Source organism: Eucyclogobius newberryi, unplaced genomic scaffold, assembly GCF_026437365.1.
Source record: "Eucyclogobius newberryi isolate DKJ021-1_F unplaced genomic scaffold, fEucNew1.0.hap1 SCAF_19, whole genome shotgun sequence".
In the NCBI taxonomy this organism is placed as follows: domain Eukaryota; kingdom Metazoa; phylum Chordata; class Actinopteri; order Gobiiformes; family Gobiidae; genus Eucyclogobius; species Eucyclogobius newberryi.
The window spans coordinates 10,297,905-10,316,714 of record NW_027315823.1 but is presented as its reverse complement, the minus strand read 5'-3'; the positions used below and the strand labels follow the sequence as shown (position 1 = coordinate 10,316,714).

Here is an 18,810-nt window from a genome sequence, read left to right as displayed (position 1 = left end):
AAAATTCGATTTTTCAAGGTTGTTGTACCCCATCTCATGTCCACAATCACCCAAAAATAATGAATGTATAAAAAGCATTAAAGGTTCTGGGACACTACAAAACGCGGACCAAAGTGAACTTGCTTTTGGCCTTAAAGTTAGAACTGTCATCTTAATTTATTATGTGTGAATTCAGCAAACAAGAGGAATGTTTTACAAGAGAGCCGCAGTCGTTTTCAGACATCGATACATCACGAGAGAATGTCCCTTGATAACTTTATGGTCACATTTGTCTTTTTCCCCTCTCCTCAAGTAAAAAGGTAAAAAAGCTAAAGTTTCAGTACAGTATTTTGTGGTTATGTCAGTCATGGCATGTTTGACTTTTTTATATAAACACAGTTAACTTGCAAAAGACCTCTGGACAAATACTGTGTGGTGAACGTTTGAGACTACTACCCCTAAAAAAATGCTTGTCGGGGTGTTTGCGTGTGGGATGTTGTCCTTGTCATCAAAGCATGGCACAAGTGAAGAAAAAAATATTGTGTAGCAACTATTTTTATACATGAAATAATATAAAAAGAGACAGATCTTATTTATCGGTAGCTTAAAATAGATGTTATTTATTCGCTATGTGTGTATTTATTTGAAGAATTGCTGGATGTGTTCACGATGATTTGTGTCAAAAGATCACTGACTGAAAACGTGCTCGTGTAAAATGACTAGAGGTGATATGAAATCCTTTTACCGTATTTTCCGGACTATAAGTAGTAGTATAAGAAGTATAAGTCGCACCAGCCAAAAAATGCATAATAGAGAAGAAAAAACATCTATAAGTTGCACTGGAGTATGAAATGCGGTTGCAAGTGTGAAAATAACAAATAATATCAAATATAAGTCGCTCCGGAGTGTAAAAATAAGTATATAAGTATAAATATAAGTCGCACCCCGGCCAAAACTATGAAAAAAGGTGCAACTTATAGTCCGGAAAATACGTTTTTTAGTTTTTTTTTTGGTGACGGCACGAGATATAGTGTAACTTTGATCTTTCTGTCCATAAAATGCATCGCAAGCTGTGAGACGTGGGTTACTCTAGGTTATCTTAAGACGACAGGCTCTCGTCCTTAGACATACACTTGGCTCGGGCGCTGACCCCATCGAGCAGTGAGGCTGTGGACCTTTGACCCTTATATTGGAGCGAACTGCAGAGTGCTACCTGCGTTCAGTTTCGCCGGCCCGGATAAGCGCAGTGACCGCAGTTGACCTCCTGATCGGGCAAAGCGAGAGCGGAACTGGGGCAAAAGTGAACATTTGTTTTTTCCCCTTCACCGCAAACGTCGTATTGATCCGTTTATGCGCGACGCCCCTCACTCAACAACAACCTACAACCCTCGTGCTGGTGGCTGAACATCTCTACTGAGCAACAATGCATTGCCCAATATTTAGGTCGCCACACACAGAGGACGATGCTCTCCATTCTTTATCTGCTGTGGAAAATCTTTAACGGTTTCCTTCAAACAAAGCATTATGGTCATTTTACTGCTCCAATCTCATTTCACCTCCACTAACCCTTTTTTTTTGTAATGTAAACTTTGTAAAACTGCAGACACACGAAAACATATCCTTAAACGCACCATGTTTGATCCGCAATGAGTGTCCAGTATGTTTTTATCATCTCGTCACCGTCCGTCACCCCCGTCCGTGACCGTGTTCTGTAATAAAATTGAGATAAAATGTCTGTGTTGTACGTGCGTGAGGCTGTAGTGCATGCTCTTTTTCTTTGGACACTGAGAGACGGTACTGTTCCCATTCATTTTAATAAAGATGATCCCTTGTGTACACACCAATCCTGTCTTTATTTTAACAAGGCCTATAAAACGAAAGTGGCCATTAAATATTTATGCCTATATTTCACTTTGTGGCCGTTAAGAGCACTCATGGTGATGGGGAATAAGCTGAGAACTTTGAATTACTCCTGAGGCTATTATTCTTATACAGACTCTCGGCGTGCTGTGAGAGAACGGTCCAATTCGGCTGTAAAAATAGAAAAAAGTACCATGTTAAACAAACAGTTACACTCAAAGTTCAAGATTACTTTATGTACGTGGTTAGCTTGTTCAAAAGCAGTGACTTGGAGATGGTTCACAAGTATTCAAAATGGCGTTCAGAAAAGAGAATTCAGCCATGCCAGCCGAATCCTGCTGAAGCAAAGAAAACTTTGATCTGTAAAAGAACAGGGAATTCCGCCAGGAGCCCCGAGGTTGTTTTGTCGTGACGCAACTTTTATTGATAAGATGAAATTGCCAAAACAGATCAATGGGAGGAGGCGCGGCTTTTGGAACTTTGGGACGAGTGACAAACGACTCGAAACACAAACCCTGACGTTTTAAGAAGAGGCAAAGTAAATGAAATTGTTCCCAAAATGCAATAAGCACAACATTAAAGTGTAATAAGCACAACATTTTATGAAATCTAATTCAACAGGTTAAGGATGTTGTATTGAATCACTGCTAACTAAACTAAAAGGGGGGAAAACTAACCATCCAACTTTCATTTGCTATTTAAGTGTAGGCTAATGGTCTCAAGCCAAATACTCCAAGTCCAAACCAGGTTAATAATAATGGTTTAGAGTTGTTAACCTCCCTTTAAACCATGTTATTCACCTTTACCCTTTATAGCATTTAAAGCAGTTCAATGTCAAGCTTTTTCAAAATGAGCTTTGAACTCAAATAATAATACGAACAGTTTACTTTTTGTTTTTCCTTTTTTTCTAAGCCAGTAATGTTTTCAGGTCAAGGTTTAATGACTTGGTGACTTCACAGTGTGTTCGATGTATTTGGCTAACCTTTTATCGTATTAAAAGTTTCATTCATTCATTTCCATCTGGATGGAAGCGGAAACGTCTTGATTTGCAAAACTTTGACCAACCATTGAAATCTTCAAACCAACTCTTTTTTTTATACATTATGAAAAAAGCAACAACCAAAAAACAGACAGAGCAGCGAGAACAAACAGAACAAGACCAGAGAGTGAAACGACGAAATCAAAAGGATATAAAATATAAAATTAAGTTTTAGACTTTTTAATACTTTTTTATGTAGATGAATGGCCATTTCACATAACAACATATAATAACACATAATAACTATACTATGACAATACAATACAAAACCAAGAATCAAAACAAAAGTAGGAGTTGACTCATTTGAATTTATTACTTTTTCCTTTTTTTAAATTGACCAACACTCGCTTTGATTTCTTCCTTAAATTCCACAAAACCACACCAAAAATTACTGTTTTTCTGCTGGTTTTAGATATGGCTGAATCTTGAACTCGCTCCTACTTTTTGTTTTGTGATATGACACTTCAACCCATTCATTTCCGTCATTGTTTTTGGTTTTAGTACGGTTGGTTTGGTCATCTTCTTTAACTAGTTCACCTAGACTGTTCCAGCGCAGACAGTGCACTCCTCGTCCCGTGACCCGAGCAGCCGCGGTTCACAGAAGAAGGTTGGACACAGCGGAGCCTCGTTTGCCGAGTCCAGGAGTCAGAGGTCAAAGTGCATCAGCAGCTGTGAAAAAGGTGATGCCACACATCGCAAACACTGTGTCACTGCGATCCACTCAGCAGTCTGTGTCCAGGAAGAGAGCATCCACCCACCCACAAGCCCCGGACACCAAGAGACGTGAGTATACAGCTTCTGGCTATGAATAATACACTTTCCTGTTCATTTAGTCTAACAAACTACATCATTAAACACATTTTTAATCTCTTGGTGTATAGAATATTATTGTAGCATTATTGAAAAGACTAATTATTGCAGGGCTCAGATCATTCCAATGCTTTTCTTGGGTCAAATGTTTTATAACAGACAAAGACAGCTAAACATTACATTTTAACTTACTTAAAATGTAGTATCCTCACAATATATGCGCATATTTACGTGTCCATGTACAATTTTGCAAGTGAACAGCTGATTGCACTAGTTTAACAGCAGCCTTGTTGAAAGAGAGTTTACGTTGTTACATTTAATAAACGTGGTCTTACTGTAAATACTGCTCCACTCCATTTCCCTCCGTTAACTTCACCTATTTGTTTCCTTCTTTAGACAGAATGTATTATAAAACAAGGTCGCTTTATGTCAATGACTTATTTCACTCTCTTCTCCTGCTCATATGTTATCTACAGCGCGTAAACATCCTGTAGCATTATCATTTATCTGCAGTGATTTGATTGAACCGCAATAGCACTCGAGCAGGTCACCGGCGTTCAAAGGCCTGACCTATACGTCCTAGAGTAAACTTTGTGCTTTGGATTCACAGACTCTGGGCGTTCTGTGCTGTAGCCTATCAGGAACATTAACTGGTATGAGGCAACCTGCCAGCAATAAGAGACCGTGACCCAATTAATAAGTCGATTCATGGTTGAAGAGCCTCTGATTTACGTCATCAAACCCAACCCAAGCTTAAATCTAAGCAAAAACCCACTGTGTATTGGACAAAGTCGAAATCTCACCGCGATACTGCTGCTTCCTTTTTTTTTTTTAAGTGAAATATTAGATTTTCTACAATAGCACAGCCTTTGAAGCACAACAGACGCAGTGGCAGTTTTCATGTTCGAACATCATTCAAACCACACAGGCATAGACAAACCTGCTGCTTTAATATGCACAGGATCATCCATCCGGTAGAGCTCCGAGAGGTGGACCGATCCGAGGGTAACCATGACAACGGCCGAGCCCGCCAATCGAGCGCTGCGCCGAAATATCAGCGGCCGCGGCACTGATGACACCTCCAACCCGGGTATGGCAACGGTGACGGGCGGAGACTGGGACCATTGTGTCTGGATTTACATTTTTATCGTCCTTTATAGTCCTCTTCATCTTTATGTGTACCCGGGTGTTATGATTACTTCTATATTTGAGACCAGGGATGTCACAATATAAAATGTTATGGTTGCGATTACTGTAAGAAGTAACATTATGATTGGACCGTCACTCACAGCAAATACTCTTGTTATTCACACCAGTAAAACCCACTGTAAGAGACGCAATGATTCACTCACAATCATTCACACGGTCTAAATGATCAGCATTGCTCGAGTCCAGTAAGCGACCGGCCCGATTTTGCCTCTAAAAAGGGTTGATTGATTAGCTGAATTATCAAAACCATCAATTACCCGGTTAATCCTGACGTCCCTATTGTTTTCTTGGTTTATTGGTGGGTTATTATGAGTGAGTGTGTCTGGACTTGCTCTATCTCGTCTGCCTGCTAATGTCTTGATTGATAACTGGGTTTCAAGCCTCGGGGGTCTGACACAATCATTCTAACAGCCATTTATCTAAGCCATTATACGTATGTTCGGTGACTTTTTAGTTTTACGGTCGTAGTATTTGTGGAATAGTGAGGATTTTCCATTGTCTCATCTTCTTGTTCTTCCTTGAAATGAACACTAAATACACGTTGACCTGTTTTCTTGTTTATCCAGAGGTGAGAAACAATTCAGATGAGGTTCTGCGGCTGTGGCCCAAACACGTTCAGGTTAGTGAGGTCATCTTTGGTCTTTGCTCTCCGTGGCGCAGATACGGCTCACTCACTTTGTTCTTGTCGTTCTTTAGAATCTGAAGGGAAGAATCCTGGCCCAGGTTCAGGATCAGCTTAGCGAGATTGTAGACCGAGCGCTGTCTGAGTCTGTTCAAACCGTTCCCGAAATCCAGCCTCATCAGAATGGAAAGACAGCACAGGCGCCCGTGTCCAGGTGAGAAGTGAGAGGGCCTGACATGTTTTTCAGGCCGATAGCATAAAGACTAATCCTCTTTTATGCTTCATTTCAGGACAGAGAGGAAAGATGAGGGGAAAGTGTTCAAGCACAGAATATCCCTTTTGGAGTAAGTATTGTGTAGTCCTGCACATGGGCGTTGTTCTGCAATCATAGACAGAATTAAACAGCAAATACTACGTTATTCAAAACAATTATATGTTTAAAGCTTACAATTTCCCCTTGATGCACACTCTCAACTCTCCCCTCTTAAAGTTTGTGTGAGAAAATACATTTTTTTATCATTATAATAACTATGATATCATATATATGTCTCATTCTAGTTGAGAAAATAATGTCATTTTGCATCATGTTGTGATTTATTGAGAGCATACATTTTACTATAGACATTTTCTGAAGAAAAAAACTGTATTGTGTCATCCTTAATCAGATGTTTGTGAAAACAGTTGGGAAGTGGTGTGGACGCAGTCTAGAAGAGAACTGTCACACTCTTTTGCTCTTTGATGTCTAATATTGCTTCATTCTGCAATATCTTGCAATTCAGAGCAATCATTTGTAGATGGCCCTATTTTTTACAAGCATAAAAAGTCTCAACATGTAACTTTCAATTTACATCTGTGCATTGTATGTAGTTTGAGGGCTCTGTACTTCATACAACTGTATCAACAATTACCAACAATAGAAACTTATAATTATATTCTACAATAAGTATACCATATGCTAATCTATAACACTTTCTTCTGTTGCACTGACTGTATGTATAATTATTAAACTTGTATTCCCTGTGTTTCAGTGAACTGTTTGAAATCAACCACATTCGAACCATCTACCACATGTTTATGGCCATTTTTCTCCTCTTCAGTCTGAGCACTTTGATTCTGGACTATCTGGAGCACGGCAGGTCAGTCTTATCATCTTTTATACGTACGGTACATATGTTTATCGACTGATCCAGTTCCCCCAAACTGACAAACTTTATGACCCCAAACGTCACCTCCACGCTAACTTCCGTACCCCAGGGTGCTGTGAAACTTCTTATCGTTCTATTGGTCCAACTTGTTATTCTCTTCCTCTCCGTTTCCCGCCTCTTCCCTCATCTGCAGCATGAAAGATAGAGCAATCGGCCCCTGCGAGGATTCCTGCTGTTGCTCTGGGCAGCCATGTAATGATGTGCAGGCTGTTTCACACATGTGGGGTTGTGGGTTTAACTCTCCTGTCTTTACCCCGTTTCTCAAGAGCCAGCGGGAAAATCCTCTGTGAAACAAACTATTCCGTGCACTTGCGTTAAGTTAGAATCGACTCTCTCTCTCTCTCTCTCTCTCTCTCGCTCTCTGTCTATCGATAAAAAAACTGCTTTGAATACGCCGCATTAGGTTCTGGATGACTCTTTTATGTGAAAATATTGCAGTTTATTTCTGTCTGGAGATGTGAAAATGATACTGATTCTGAAAAGTATTGCTTCAGTGAACGATTATACTTTGTTCATGTTGATGTTTATCTCTATAGGTTGGTCTTGGAGTTTGACCTGCTGTTCTATGCCTTTGGGAAGCTCGGGACAGTGACATGGGCGTGGACGCTTATGTTCCTCTACACGTTACTTGTTCCTTATCAGCTTCTGGTCTCCTGGGGTTCATTGTACCACACGTCCCCCTCACAAAAGGCTCTCAGCGTGGGCTTCGGTCTGGGCCTGTTTGCCCTGCAGAGCTGCGTCCTCGGGCTGTTCCCGGTCTATGTTGTCGTACACAACCAACTGCCACCAGCTTCACGCTTTATCGTCATCCTGGAGCAGGTTAGTCGAGATCACGTAATGTATTTGCACAGCTTCAATATGCTCGGTTAAACAAGATAAATAATGTCTTCAGGTTCTCAGGTTTTGTTCATTATAAACCGCAATATTGATCAAAAGCGGCTTAGTAATAAAAACTCCACTTTAAAACTGCAGATCTGATAAGCGCCACCTCTTTATACTGATATTTCTCCGTAACATGTTTAAAAAATCAATAAATAAGGTGATACGTGACATTCTAGAACTCTGTGTGTCACTCGGAGTCTTACTTTTTCAGGTAATCACTACTAAGTACATGGATGTGGGCGGGGATAGGGAGTAGGTGAAAACAGAAATGTTCTGAGCGCGGTTTCAGGACAATACAAGAATATTCAAACATGCAGGAATCAATCAAAATACAGCTTAAACTAAACTAATGATGCTGGAACACTGTTGTAACAAGGTTAAAAGGTCATTAAACATGTCCCTTTTGATTAAAAAAATATAGTTATTTGACATAAAGTAGGATTTCTCTCCTTCTACAGCCAAACCTCAGTAGCTCAGTAATACATCTAGAGGAAACACTGACATCTGCATAACAAATCGAGCATGCCATTAAATTGTGTTGTTATATTTTGCTGTAATTGTAAGTGCTCCTGCATAGACACACACTTGAAGTCGGTCACACCTTGAACTGAAGCTGACTCCATCTACACAGGTTTGTTTTGGAACAGCAGAAGTGGAACATGATGAAAAGAAAGCTCCTCAATTTCCATCTGGACAACGATCAAAGAGGCAATGATCTGAGTGTAGCCAGCATTTCAACACCCAACCCCTAATATATGCCTAACACCCCTTTTGTTTCTGCTGCCACTGTCCCCAGACAAACCTTAAATCCATCTGCTGCAATGAAAGTCCCCGTCCCAAAGCTTTGTGCTCACAAAAGTCAACATCCGGAGACGGGATATTTTATACAAGAGTGTATATCTTGAGAAAAACTTTGAAAAACCTTGTATTATGAGAGCTCAAATCTGCTGGTTTCCCGAAATCAATACATGGAAACTGTATTTTGTAGAGCCCCAGGAGGTAAACTGTTCCAATAGTAAGAAAGTTGTTTGTACTTTATTTCTCCACTTCAGATAAAAGTGTCCTCATGCACAACATTGGATCTTGCTTTAAATGAGAAGGCAGAACCTAAATAATAATCATCAGTGGCTTTTACTAATCAAAAAAGAGGCGCATGGTCAGGAATATTTATTGTTCTTAAGGAAATTTGTTTTTTTTTCTTCATGATCTGCTTTTGTGAGTATAAGTCCATATTTATCGTCCTGATAAACCCGAGTCTCCTGGCTGCAAGAGAATAAGAAATACAAGTTGAATGGACTGATGAACCGCAATAAATTACCTGTTATTTGCTTACGAAAAAAACAGACAATAAACTATCTCTCCATCTTTTTACAGATTCGATTTCTGATGAAAACCTACTCATTCTTAAGAGAGTCGGTTCCTCTTATTATCAACACTTCGCCAAAAGAAGGTAGAGCCTCGTATTGTGTGAAATCACGTTTTTCTACCTTGAGCAGTGCCATTACTCAGAATGAAAAATGACTGAAACATTATTCAGCCGGCTGCGTCCTGAAGATATATGTGTGGCTTAGACTAACAAAGAAAGAACCCAAATGAGCCAATGTGGAATCCATTTATTCCTATGGGCTTGTATTGTGAATATCTATTTGATGAGGAGAATCTGTCGAGCCTGTAAATGTAATAAAACTGTAATGGCTCTTTTGAGAAGTGCAAATGACAGCTTTAATCACCAAAGTATGGTTTTAGGCTGGCCATAGTCATACAACATCAGCAATTTCAATCAACAGACATTTTAAGCTAGTTATATCTGTAAGAAACTAAAGCTCTATCACAGCCTATAGTGAAATACATTAGCGGTAGATTTCCTTAACGATTTAGTGATAAAACTCTTCCAGTTTGCTTTAAGTACTGTTGTTTATTAGATGAATGCTGTACAAAACACAATAGAGCATTGGAGAGTTGCACTAAGCTACAGGAGTGTTAAAAACTTAAATACAACTTTATGTATTATGCAATTTGTCTATATCCTTATGTTTTATCACTTGGATGAATCTCATAAAACATATTTCCCATTGATTTCCCATCACACTCAATTAATGTTCTCATGCCTTTGGTTTCAGGAGAAAATCCCAGGTTTCCAACTTTCCCAAGCTACCTTTACTTCCTCTTCTGCCCAACACTTATCTACAGAGAGACGTATCCCAGGTAATAATTATGTGCTTTTAATTAATCAACTGACATAATAATTGTAACTGATCATTTGTTTTTGTATTTAGAAATAGCCACATTAGATGGAAGTATGTCGGCGTTACTCTTTGCATGGTAAGCCACTGTAATTACTGATACTAATGAAATACTAATACTACTCTGAAGGAACACAGAGTTACACATTTGAGAGACAGCGCTAAAGCTAAGATGTGTGTGTGTGTGTGTGTGTGTTTGTGTGTGTGTGTGTGTGTGTGTGTGTGTGTGGTGTGTGTGTGTGTGTGTGTGTTTGTGTGTGTGTGTGTGTGTGTGTGTGGTGTTGTGTGGTGTTGTGTGGTGTTGTGTGGTTGGTTGTGTGTGTGGTTGGTTGTGTGTGTGGTTGGTTGGTTGTGTGTGTGGTTGGTTGGTTGGTTGGTTGGTTGTGTGTGTGGTTGGTTGGCTGGTTGTGTGTGTGGCTGGTTGTGTGTGTGGTTGGTTGGTTGGTTGGTTGGTTGGTTGTGTGTGTGGTTGGTTGGCTGGTTGTGTGTGTGGTTGGTTGTGTGTGTGGTTGGTTGGTTGGTTGGTTGTGTGTGTGGTTGGTTGGTTGGTTGGTTGGTTGTGTGTGTGGTTGGTTGGTTGGTTGTGTGTGTGGTTGGTTGGTTGGTTGGTTGGTTGTGTGTGTGGTTGGTTGGTTGGTTGTGTGTGTGGTTGGTTGGCTGGTTGTGTGTGTGGCTGGTTGTGTGTGTGGTTGGTTGGTTGGTTGGTTGTGTGTGTGGTTGGTTGGCTGGTTGTGTGTGTGGTTGGTTGTGTGTGTGGTTGGTTGGTTGGTTGTGTGTGTGGTTGGTTGGTTGGTTGGTTGGTTGTGTGTGTGGTTGGTTGGTTGGTTGGTTGTGTGTGTGGTTGGTTGGCTGGTTGTGTGTGTGGCTGGTTGTGTGTGTGGTTGGTTGGTTGGTTGTGTGTGTGGTTGGTTGGCTGGTTGTGTGTGTGGTTGGTTGTGTGTGTGGTTGGTTGGTTGGTTGGTTGTGTGTGTGGTTGGTTGGCTGGTTGTGTGTGTGGTTGGTTGGTTGTGTGTGTGGTTGGTTGGTTGTGTGTGTGGTTGGTTGGTTGGTTGGTTGTGTGTGTGGTTGGTTGTGTGGTTGGTTGGTTGGTTGGTTGTGTGTGTGGTTGGTTGTGTGGTTGGTTGGTTGGTTGGTTGTGTGTGTGGTTGGTTGGTTGGTTGTGTGTGTGGTTGGTTGTGTGGTTGGTTGGTTGGTTGTGTGTGTGGTTGGTTGTGTGGTTGGTTGGTTGGTTGGTTGGTTGTGTGTGTGGTTGGTTGGTTGGTTGTGTGTGTGGTTGTGTGTGGTTGTTTGTAGATTCTGGTCTGCCTGTTCTATAGCTACTACATCTTGGAGCGACTCTGCGTGCCGGCCTTCAAACCTGACATCAATCAGACTTTCAGCACACGCTCAATGGTGCTGGCCATCTTTTATTCAATTTTACCAGGTAAGTGACTTGTCACAACAAACTTCTGATACATCTGCACAATCATTTGATGCAACGTTTAATAGCGTCGTAAATCAATGGATGTTTAAGTGCACGTTTGAGCTTGGTGAGTCTCTGCGTCTCAGGTTCGATGCTGCTGCTGCTCTGCTTCTTCGCCTTCCTCCACTGTTGGCTCAACCTCTTCGCCGAGCTCATGCGCTTTGCTGACAGGATGTTTTATAAGGTGAGATCTATGACTGATTGCCTCCTTTACGCTTATTACAGTAGGAAAAATAGAGCAAAAATACTTGTGGGCAGGTGGATTGGGCCGAGCTGACTTAGCAAGTTTATAAAGTAATGCAGCCGTTACCGCAAAATTGGCTGGGCGGGTTTTGACATGGTTCATTTGTTATCGTCTATAAGATTCCTTCCAGTGAAAACATCAAAACTAATAAACTGATGTGGCTAATAGCGCGCATACATCAAAGCTCTGCCATTGTGATTGAGTTTACACCGTGCAGGGATATTGAAGGGAACATTAATGATGGTTTCTCACAGTCAGAAGCTCCTGAGGTAAATTACAAAGGAGAGTGTGGACTATGTTGCATCTTCTCTCAGTGTTAAGGACCTGGGTGCGTTTCCTGCAGACCCCCTCATCGACATCACAACATCGCAGAAACCCTGTACTTTTGTCAGATTGAACATATCTCTGTCAATCCACATGAAATAAACACTGGCACAAAGTTCAAGCCTCTTTTCTGTCAGCATAAATAAACAAATATGGGATTATTGTTTCACTTTAGCCTCAAAACGTGGTTCCATTATTTAACTCCAAAGGTGTGATTGTTGTCAGTTGAAAGGACTTTAAACCAGGAGATTAATAATTGGAGGTTTGTGAAGCAAGGTTCAATATTTGAGGTTTATATTTTTCTTTCAAAAACAAAAGTAAATCTCCAATAGAGTTATCAAGGCCCCACACTCCTTCTGAGATTATAACGCTGTCAAATTCTAAAACGCTAATGCTTCATCTCGTCCAGACCTGGGCAAACTATGGCGAGCCAGCTTTATAATCCGGCTCGGATTTTTTTGTTTTTGTTTTTTGCCCTTAGGCCAGAACTGGGCAGTTGTGCCCCCAGGGGCAAGATGTGGCCCTCGGCATGTTTTAATCTGCCGAGGGCCAGCCCCTAGAAAGATTTTAGTTTCTATTTTTTAATTGTCTGCACTTGTATCCTTAATAAAGATGACATTAAAGGAATTAGATAATAGATTCAATAAATAATGGATTCAGAAAAGTGAATTTTATTTGATATTTGATATCTATATATCTATATCTATCTATATATATATATATATATATATATATTATCTATATATATATATATATATATATATATATATACATATATATATATATATATATATATAATAACAATAATGATGATGATTATTATTATTAGGCCCGAGCGCCACAAGCTGGCGAGAGGCCTATTAATCTCGTAAGGCCGTGTGAAGCACGGCTGCGAAAGTGCGCACGTAGTGCGCACGAAATCGAGCGCGAAGCGCTCGGCCACTTCCAAACACTCACTAACGCACTCCTTCACTCACGCACACCCCGTGCATACTAATTAGTAGTAGGAAAATGGAACATTACCGTTGTAAACGGGCGAAGCCCGTGCAAAAGTGCGCACTAAACGAGCACTTTACATTGGGATGACGACCGCTTCCCATATAAAGCACTCTTTTGCGCTAAGTAGCTCACGAATACGTTCCCCATCTCTTGCATGTTCCGTGCATATAAGCATGTAATGCAAAAATTGAACATTATTACTGTATAGAGGGCCAAAAACACAAAGTGGGCGGAGCCCACTCAAAATTAACGAAAGTACCCGTCAGTGACCAGGGACCCACACCATGCTTTCCGAAAATGTATAGTTTATGATATTTGAAAAATGGGAAACATTGTTTTCGCATCGGAATATTATTCTTTCTTCTTTCTTTCTTTCTTTCTTCTCGGGACCAACCCCCCTATTTTTCACCCAGTGAACATTGACGAAAAGTCACAAAAATTTGCACACCTCTAAGAATTGTGCCTCTCTACATTCTGGCTATTTCCCTTTTCTAAAATAAAAACAATTGGCGCGTCAGCGCCCCCAAATGTACCAAAAATGCATTGAGAGATAGGAAATGACCCAAAAAAAATCTGATCGTAGAATCATGAAATTTGGCGCAGAGGTAGATGGTGACAAGAGAAGTAAAAAATATTATTACGGCAACGCCGTCCGCCCAACCAAATGTCGGCCATATTGCTTCAAAAATGGCTAAGCATGACTCGGGAGTTTTTCCAAACGTCGTACTTTTACGAACTCCTCCCAGGGCGTTGGCCCTAAAAAGCTGAAATTTGGTGAAAATGCTACTGAGGAGTGGGACATCAAAAGTTATTCAAATTACATTGATACCTGTCACGGTCTCTGTGCTGCGAAGCCGCAAACTGTAGCTAGAATTTCAGAAATCTCCCAAATTTAACATTTCTGCCGTTTGCGCAGATAAAGTCCGAATTGCGTCAAATTAGAATCAGTTGTTAAACTCTTTGCCCTAAACGTACTTGAGGTGAAATAAATTAATTTGGCGCCACAGCGCCCCCTACAGATTTTATATGGAGGTTAAATGTTTAGTTTTGCGAAATTATATGAAATTTGACACACAACTCAATTTTGGCATTCCCATCAAAAAAGTCAATGAGACCCATGTCATAATTGTTATGGCGTTGCCGTAGCGATGACCGAAACCTCCCATGTTATTCCAATGGGGAAATCGCCAGAACATGTTTACACCTTAGACTTTCACCAACTCCTCCCAGGGCGTAAGCCCTATTAACCTGAAATTTGGTGAGACTCATCTTCAGGGGTGGACCATCAAAAGATATCCACATTTTTGTTCTAAGAGTCACGGTGTCTGCCGCACATTTTGCCAAGAATTCAAAATAAAATTGCTTTTTGATGGTAAAACAAAGGGGAGAAGATGTGACAGCGTCACAGATTCAGCAGTAGGCGTACTAAAAGGACAATTGGGGCGCGTTAGCGCCCCCTCCTCTTGCGGCGTGGCGGCGGCGTGGCGAGGGCCGATCATTGCCGCTTGCGGCTATATTTATTAGTATTATTAATATTATTATTATTATTATTATTATTATTATTATTATTATTATTTTTCACACCAACGATCCGCTACTTGCCTGGATTCGAAAATGGCCCTCGGAGGAAAATAATTGCCCAACCCTGATCTCGTCCTAAACAAAGAGAGGATCACTGCGCTCTGGTCACCACTGCTCCTGACATGTTGCCCCAGCAGTGGCTTTGAGGGCAGGTCAAATGCTGATAATAACTTATACCTCACCTGGTTATTCGGTTTTATACTAAATGAGTAAAAGGTCAAGCAGTTTAATCAATTAAAACTTGACCTGGTTTTGTAACAAACATGCAAATGACGATTACCTGATTCGACCCAGTGACTGTAGAGTGGAGGAGTAGTCACTTTGTGAAACTCTTTGCTTTAATTACAGCCAACCAGTTTAGCAGGATTTAAAATAAGATTCATTGTACGTGTTGTTGCTGGACAACCAGCAGTTATGCATCGTTGATTAGTAGAAAGTAGTATATGTCTGTTTAAGAAGTAGATTCGTCTGATAAGTTGTGACAGTTCTTAAAATTGAAGGCAAACATTGGTGTCTTATATTCACCTCTGGCTCTTACCGGCTGAATATAAATAGAGTTATAGTACATTGTGAAGCCATACATCGCTTTTCCATCATAAAGTGTATATACCGCAGGGGATTTGACTGTAAAATATGTTCTTGCTGCACCACTATATCAGGTCCTACAGTTTATAACATCACACCTACTAATTTTTAACCCTGCAGTAAATCCAACCACAAATTCATCATCCATTTTTGTCTTAACCTTGCAGGACTGGTGGAACTCCTACTCTTTTGCAAACTACTATCGAACCTGGAACGTGGTGGTCCATGACTTCCTTTATTACTATGGATACAGGGATTTACTGTGGGTAAGTGCGCTGGAACAACCTCACACGCTTCTCACAGCAGTATTTGGTCGCTGTTCCTGGACTGTGCTGACCCCTGGACCTGCTGCTGATCCTCTTGTGCGCCTGTGATCCCTGCAGCTGTCCAGAAGGAAGTTCAGAACAGCTGCCATGCTCTCGGTCTTCATGGTGTCCGCCTTTGTTCACGAGTACGCCTTGGGAATGGGCTTCGGCTTCTTCTACCCCGTCATGTTCTTCCTCTTTTCCATCTTTGGGGGTAAATCCATCACACACAGTATTTCGGTGAACATGAGTAACATATTTAATAAAAAATGTAAAGAGCACCTGGTCAAAAATAGACGTACTGTATATATTTACTTAAGCATATTCCTCATAATAATGGCTCATAAACATAGGCATAGGCTCTAAGCAAACTTGTATGTCTCTGTCTTATTTATGTTTTTGACAATTGTTTCTGGAAAACTTGTCCATCCAAAAATCACCCTGTGACTTCGAATGTCAATGTTAATTTGTATTATTTATTTATCTAATAGGGACAATACACATTCATGCACCTGTATTGAACTAGTGTAAATATGACAGCTTATATACAAAGCTAATTTACATCTGCAGGAAGGTTACAAATCATTACAACATACAAAGAAGAGATGAAAACAACTCAAGGAAATGCTAAAAAGTAAATTTTTGGCTAGTTATCACATCACGTTTGATTTGTTATGGTAAAGAGGGTCTTTTAATTCTAATTTTAATCATTTTTGTCTATTTCAATACAATTAATTGAATACAATATAAATGGCCTAATAACATGGCCCTTTCGAAACTATATATAGACTGTATATTTATGGATGTCATATACGAAAAATGTACAAGTGTGTTTTGTTGGTTCCTCTAGTTCTCTTTAACTTCATGATGAATGACAAGCGTCAGAGTCCCGTGTTTAACGTGTTGATGTGGGCGTCTCTGTTCCTGGGGCAAGGGGTCCAGGTCTGTCTGTACTGTCAGGAGTGGTACGCTCAAATCTACTGTCCTCCAAAACAGGTTTGTGCTGTACTCATTTTGCACTTGTGTTGCACTTTGGCCATTCAAATTGACTATTATTACAGACCAAAACCTAAATGAAGTGAATAGATCCTCAGTCAAAGGCTTCTGATGCTTAGCTTTGGACTGGACAAATAATTTTGCATGTAAATGTCAATGTTGTTTTTAGTCTTGGATCCAAATAGAAGAGGGGAGGGCAAAAGTCAGTTTCCCTTGACAGAAGTAGGCCAGAATACAGCCGCACTGGTTGAAATAAACAATTATTATAGGCACTTTGAAACAGTCAATAATGCTTGACAGAAAAGCGATTCTTCACATTATTTGTGACAGAGTACAATAATGGAGACATACATTCAGCAAACAGGCAACATGTGGGTCAGGGCTTTTCATCCACCCTCAAAAACAACATGCCGGATTTTTTATAAATTGGCAAACAATAAGTGCAAAGTGCTTCGTAAGACAACACTAAATGTACTTTGAACTTTGGGGAAATAGGAGGCGACCCTTGGCATGGTTAGAAAATAAAGACATGCTTGTTCTGTATATTCTGCAAACTAAATGTACAAGTGCGAGTCTGTTCTCCAGTCAGATTTGTACAATTTTTTGCATTCTTAAGTTGAAACATGGTCACAAAAAGTCTATTATGGATTGGTGTGTACAACTGAGGCAGGGTCTCACAATAAAAATAAAGAAATAACTGTACATAAACTATTCTAATAATTAAATAACAATTGGATTTTAATAGTTTATAACCGTCAAGAAACAGTAGATTTGATCCCAGTCAAGGTAAATCCTTGCTGGTGTGGACGTGTGGACCTCTGTTGCACATCAGTTGTATTTGAGAGAAATGAGAAACGACATTTAACTCTTGAAAAACCCAAGACTCGGATCAGATCCCAGATGTAGAGGATTTGTGGCAGATGGGAGCATTGTACTTAACACTCTTACTCCTTCATGAACCACTGTCTCTGCTGAAACACCCAGGCCACTTCTAATGCCACTGTCGTCACTCGCTCTGGCTTAGCACTGATCACAGATGTCTAAAAATAGAGCCCATAAAATAAGATTACACAGTGACTGATCATAAATGCACAGTTTTACTTAATACAGTTAAACGCATGAACAGATGACAGATAATGTTATTACCACAATGAAGGTGTTTGTAGGCTAAAGGAAGAGCGTGTGTGTGTTTTTCCTGCAGGGCAGTTTCTGGGAGATGGTGACGCCTCGCTCTTGGTCCTGCACTTACTACAAGTGAACACAATGTGGCAGGAGACTGAGGATTTCAGTTTGGATATGAATATGTGTGTAAATATGTACTCTAGTAGCCCTTTGTAGCAATGTTTTTCAACGGTTAACAGTATTTTATTGTATTGTGAAAATTTTAGGAGTTAATGAATAGAATAGTCCAAGTTGTTTTATAGGTATTTTGTAAGTACTTTAATGCGTATGAAATTACTATCAATATCTTAAGCATATTGAGCTTACAATTTAAAAAAAAAGTGGCTCTTTGAAAATAAATAATGAAGTAAAGTGTGTTAATATTTGCCAGCACAAAAGTTGAGTTGTATTTGTTGTTGGAAACTGTCCTTAATCAACCTGCCTGAATGAATAAATAAAATAAATGTATTTTATGACTTTTTCTTTTTAACGATAAAGATGCATTATTTATTATTCAAGGGGTTTCTGACCACATTAAATATTCAAGCTGTAGGAGGAAAATAATACAAGCTAGTTCAGGATAAACTAGTAAGAACTTATGTCAGCCCCTTTATACAACATTCTATTGATTTCCGTTCTAGACTGAATAAAAGTAGGTTACATCTCACTAGACGGCTCCTGCTGCTGTGTAACCTGGATCATTGTTGTATTGTATCATTGGGAAACGCAGGCCCGCATACGACCGTTATCACTTATACAAAGCCTCTCACTGTGTGCCACCCCGCTGAAGTCATGCAGGAAGTAGAGGATTACAGTGTTTGTATTAGTGATGTAATACTCCACAAACTGATACTGGATCATAGGGCCTGAACAGACAGGCAGCGGCAGCAGAACAGAACAGACAACAGATGGAAAAGTAGAAAAATGTAATGTTAGCTTTTGCCTTACAGAGACAAAATACTGTTGTTCAGGCATGATTGATTGTGCCCAATTATTGTGGACTAATTTGAACTTAAATTGTGATGAATTGTTACTTGGAAAGCAACACGGGCGGCAACCACAAGTACCAGGGATGTAATGGTTTGCAAATGAAAGATGGAAAATGTCTGACAATCTTCTCCTTCCCACAATTACCACAAAGTCCTCCACTGGCTTCTTCTCTCATTCAACTCCTGTATACACCACGTCAGCTAAAGAGGAAATAAATAAAGCTACGGCCTGATGAATCCACAGTTGTTTATTTTGTTTATCAGTTGGCAGGTTAACCAGAGCACCATGAAAAAAGTGAACAAACGTATAAAGGA

At 40.1% G+C, this 18,810-nt stretch overlaps 1 protein-coding gene across 1 annotated transcript; it reads left to right on the top strand.

Moving 5' to 3' along the window:
- Positions 1–3,551: 3,551 nt before the first annotated feature.
- Positions 3,552–17,786, top strand: soat2 (sterol O-acyltransferase 2). Its single transcript, XM_072451711.1, has 16 exons — positions 3,552–3,661; positions 4,650–4,778; positions 5,464–5,516; positions 5,594–5,733; positions 5,810–5,863; positions 6,548–6,655; positions 7,261–7,543; positions 8,981–9,056; positions 9,727–9,811; positions 9,883–9,928; positions 11,143–11,272; positions 11,398–11,495; positions 15,212–15,310; positions 15,428–15,563; positions 16,200–16,345; positions 17,547–17,786. Exons 2-16 carry the CDS (start codon positions 4,700–4,702, stop codon positions 17,601–17,603), a joined length of 1,590 nt encoding a protein of 529 aa, XP_072307812.1. The 5' UTR covers positions 3,552–3,661; positions 4,650–4,699; the 3' UTR covers positions 17,604–17,786.
- Positions 17,787–18,810: the final 1,024 nt, after the last annotated feature.

What these genes read in the sequence shown, in the direction of transcription:
- soat2 (XM_072451711.1), top strand. Translation starts at nt 4,700, where the DNA reads ATGACAACGGCCGAGCCCGCCAATCGAGCGCTGCGCCGAAATATCAGC. An exon ending in CTTTTATTCAATTTTACCAG is followed by an intron (nt 11,273 to 11,397) that starts GTAAGTGACTTG and finishes TCTGCGTCTCAG; the next exon opens with GTTCGATGCTGCTGCTGCTC. An exon ending in TCTACTGTCCTCCAAAACAG is followed by an intron (nt 16,346 to 17,546) that starts GTTTGTGCTGTA and finishes TTTTTCCTGCAG; the next exon opens with GGCAGTTTCTGGGAGATGGT.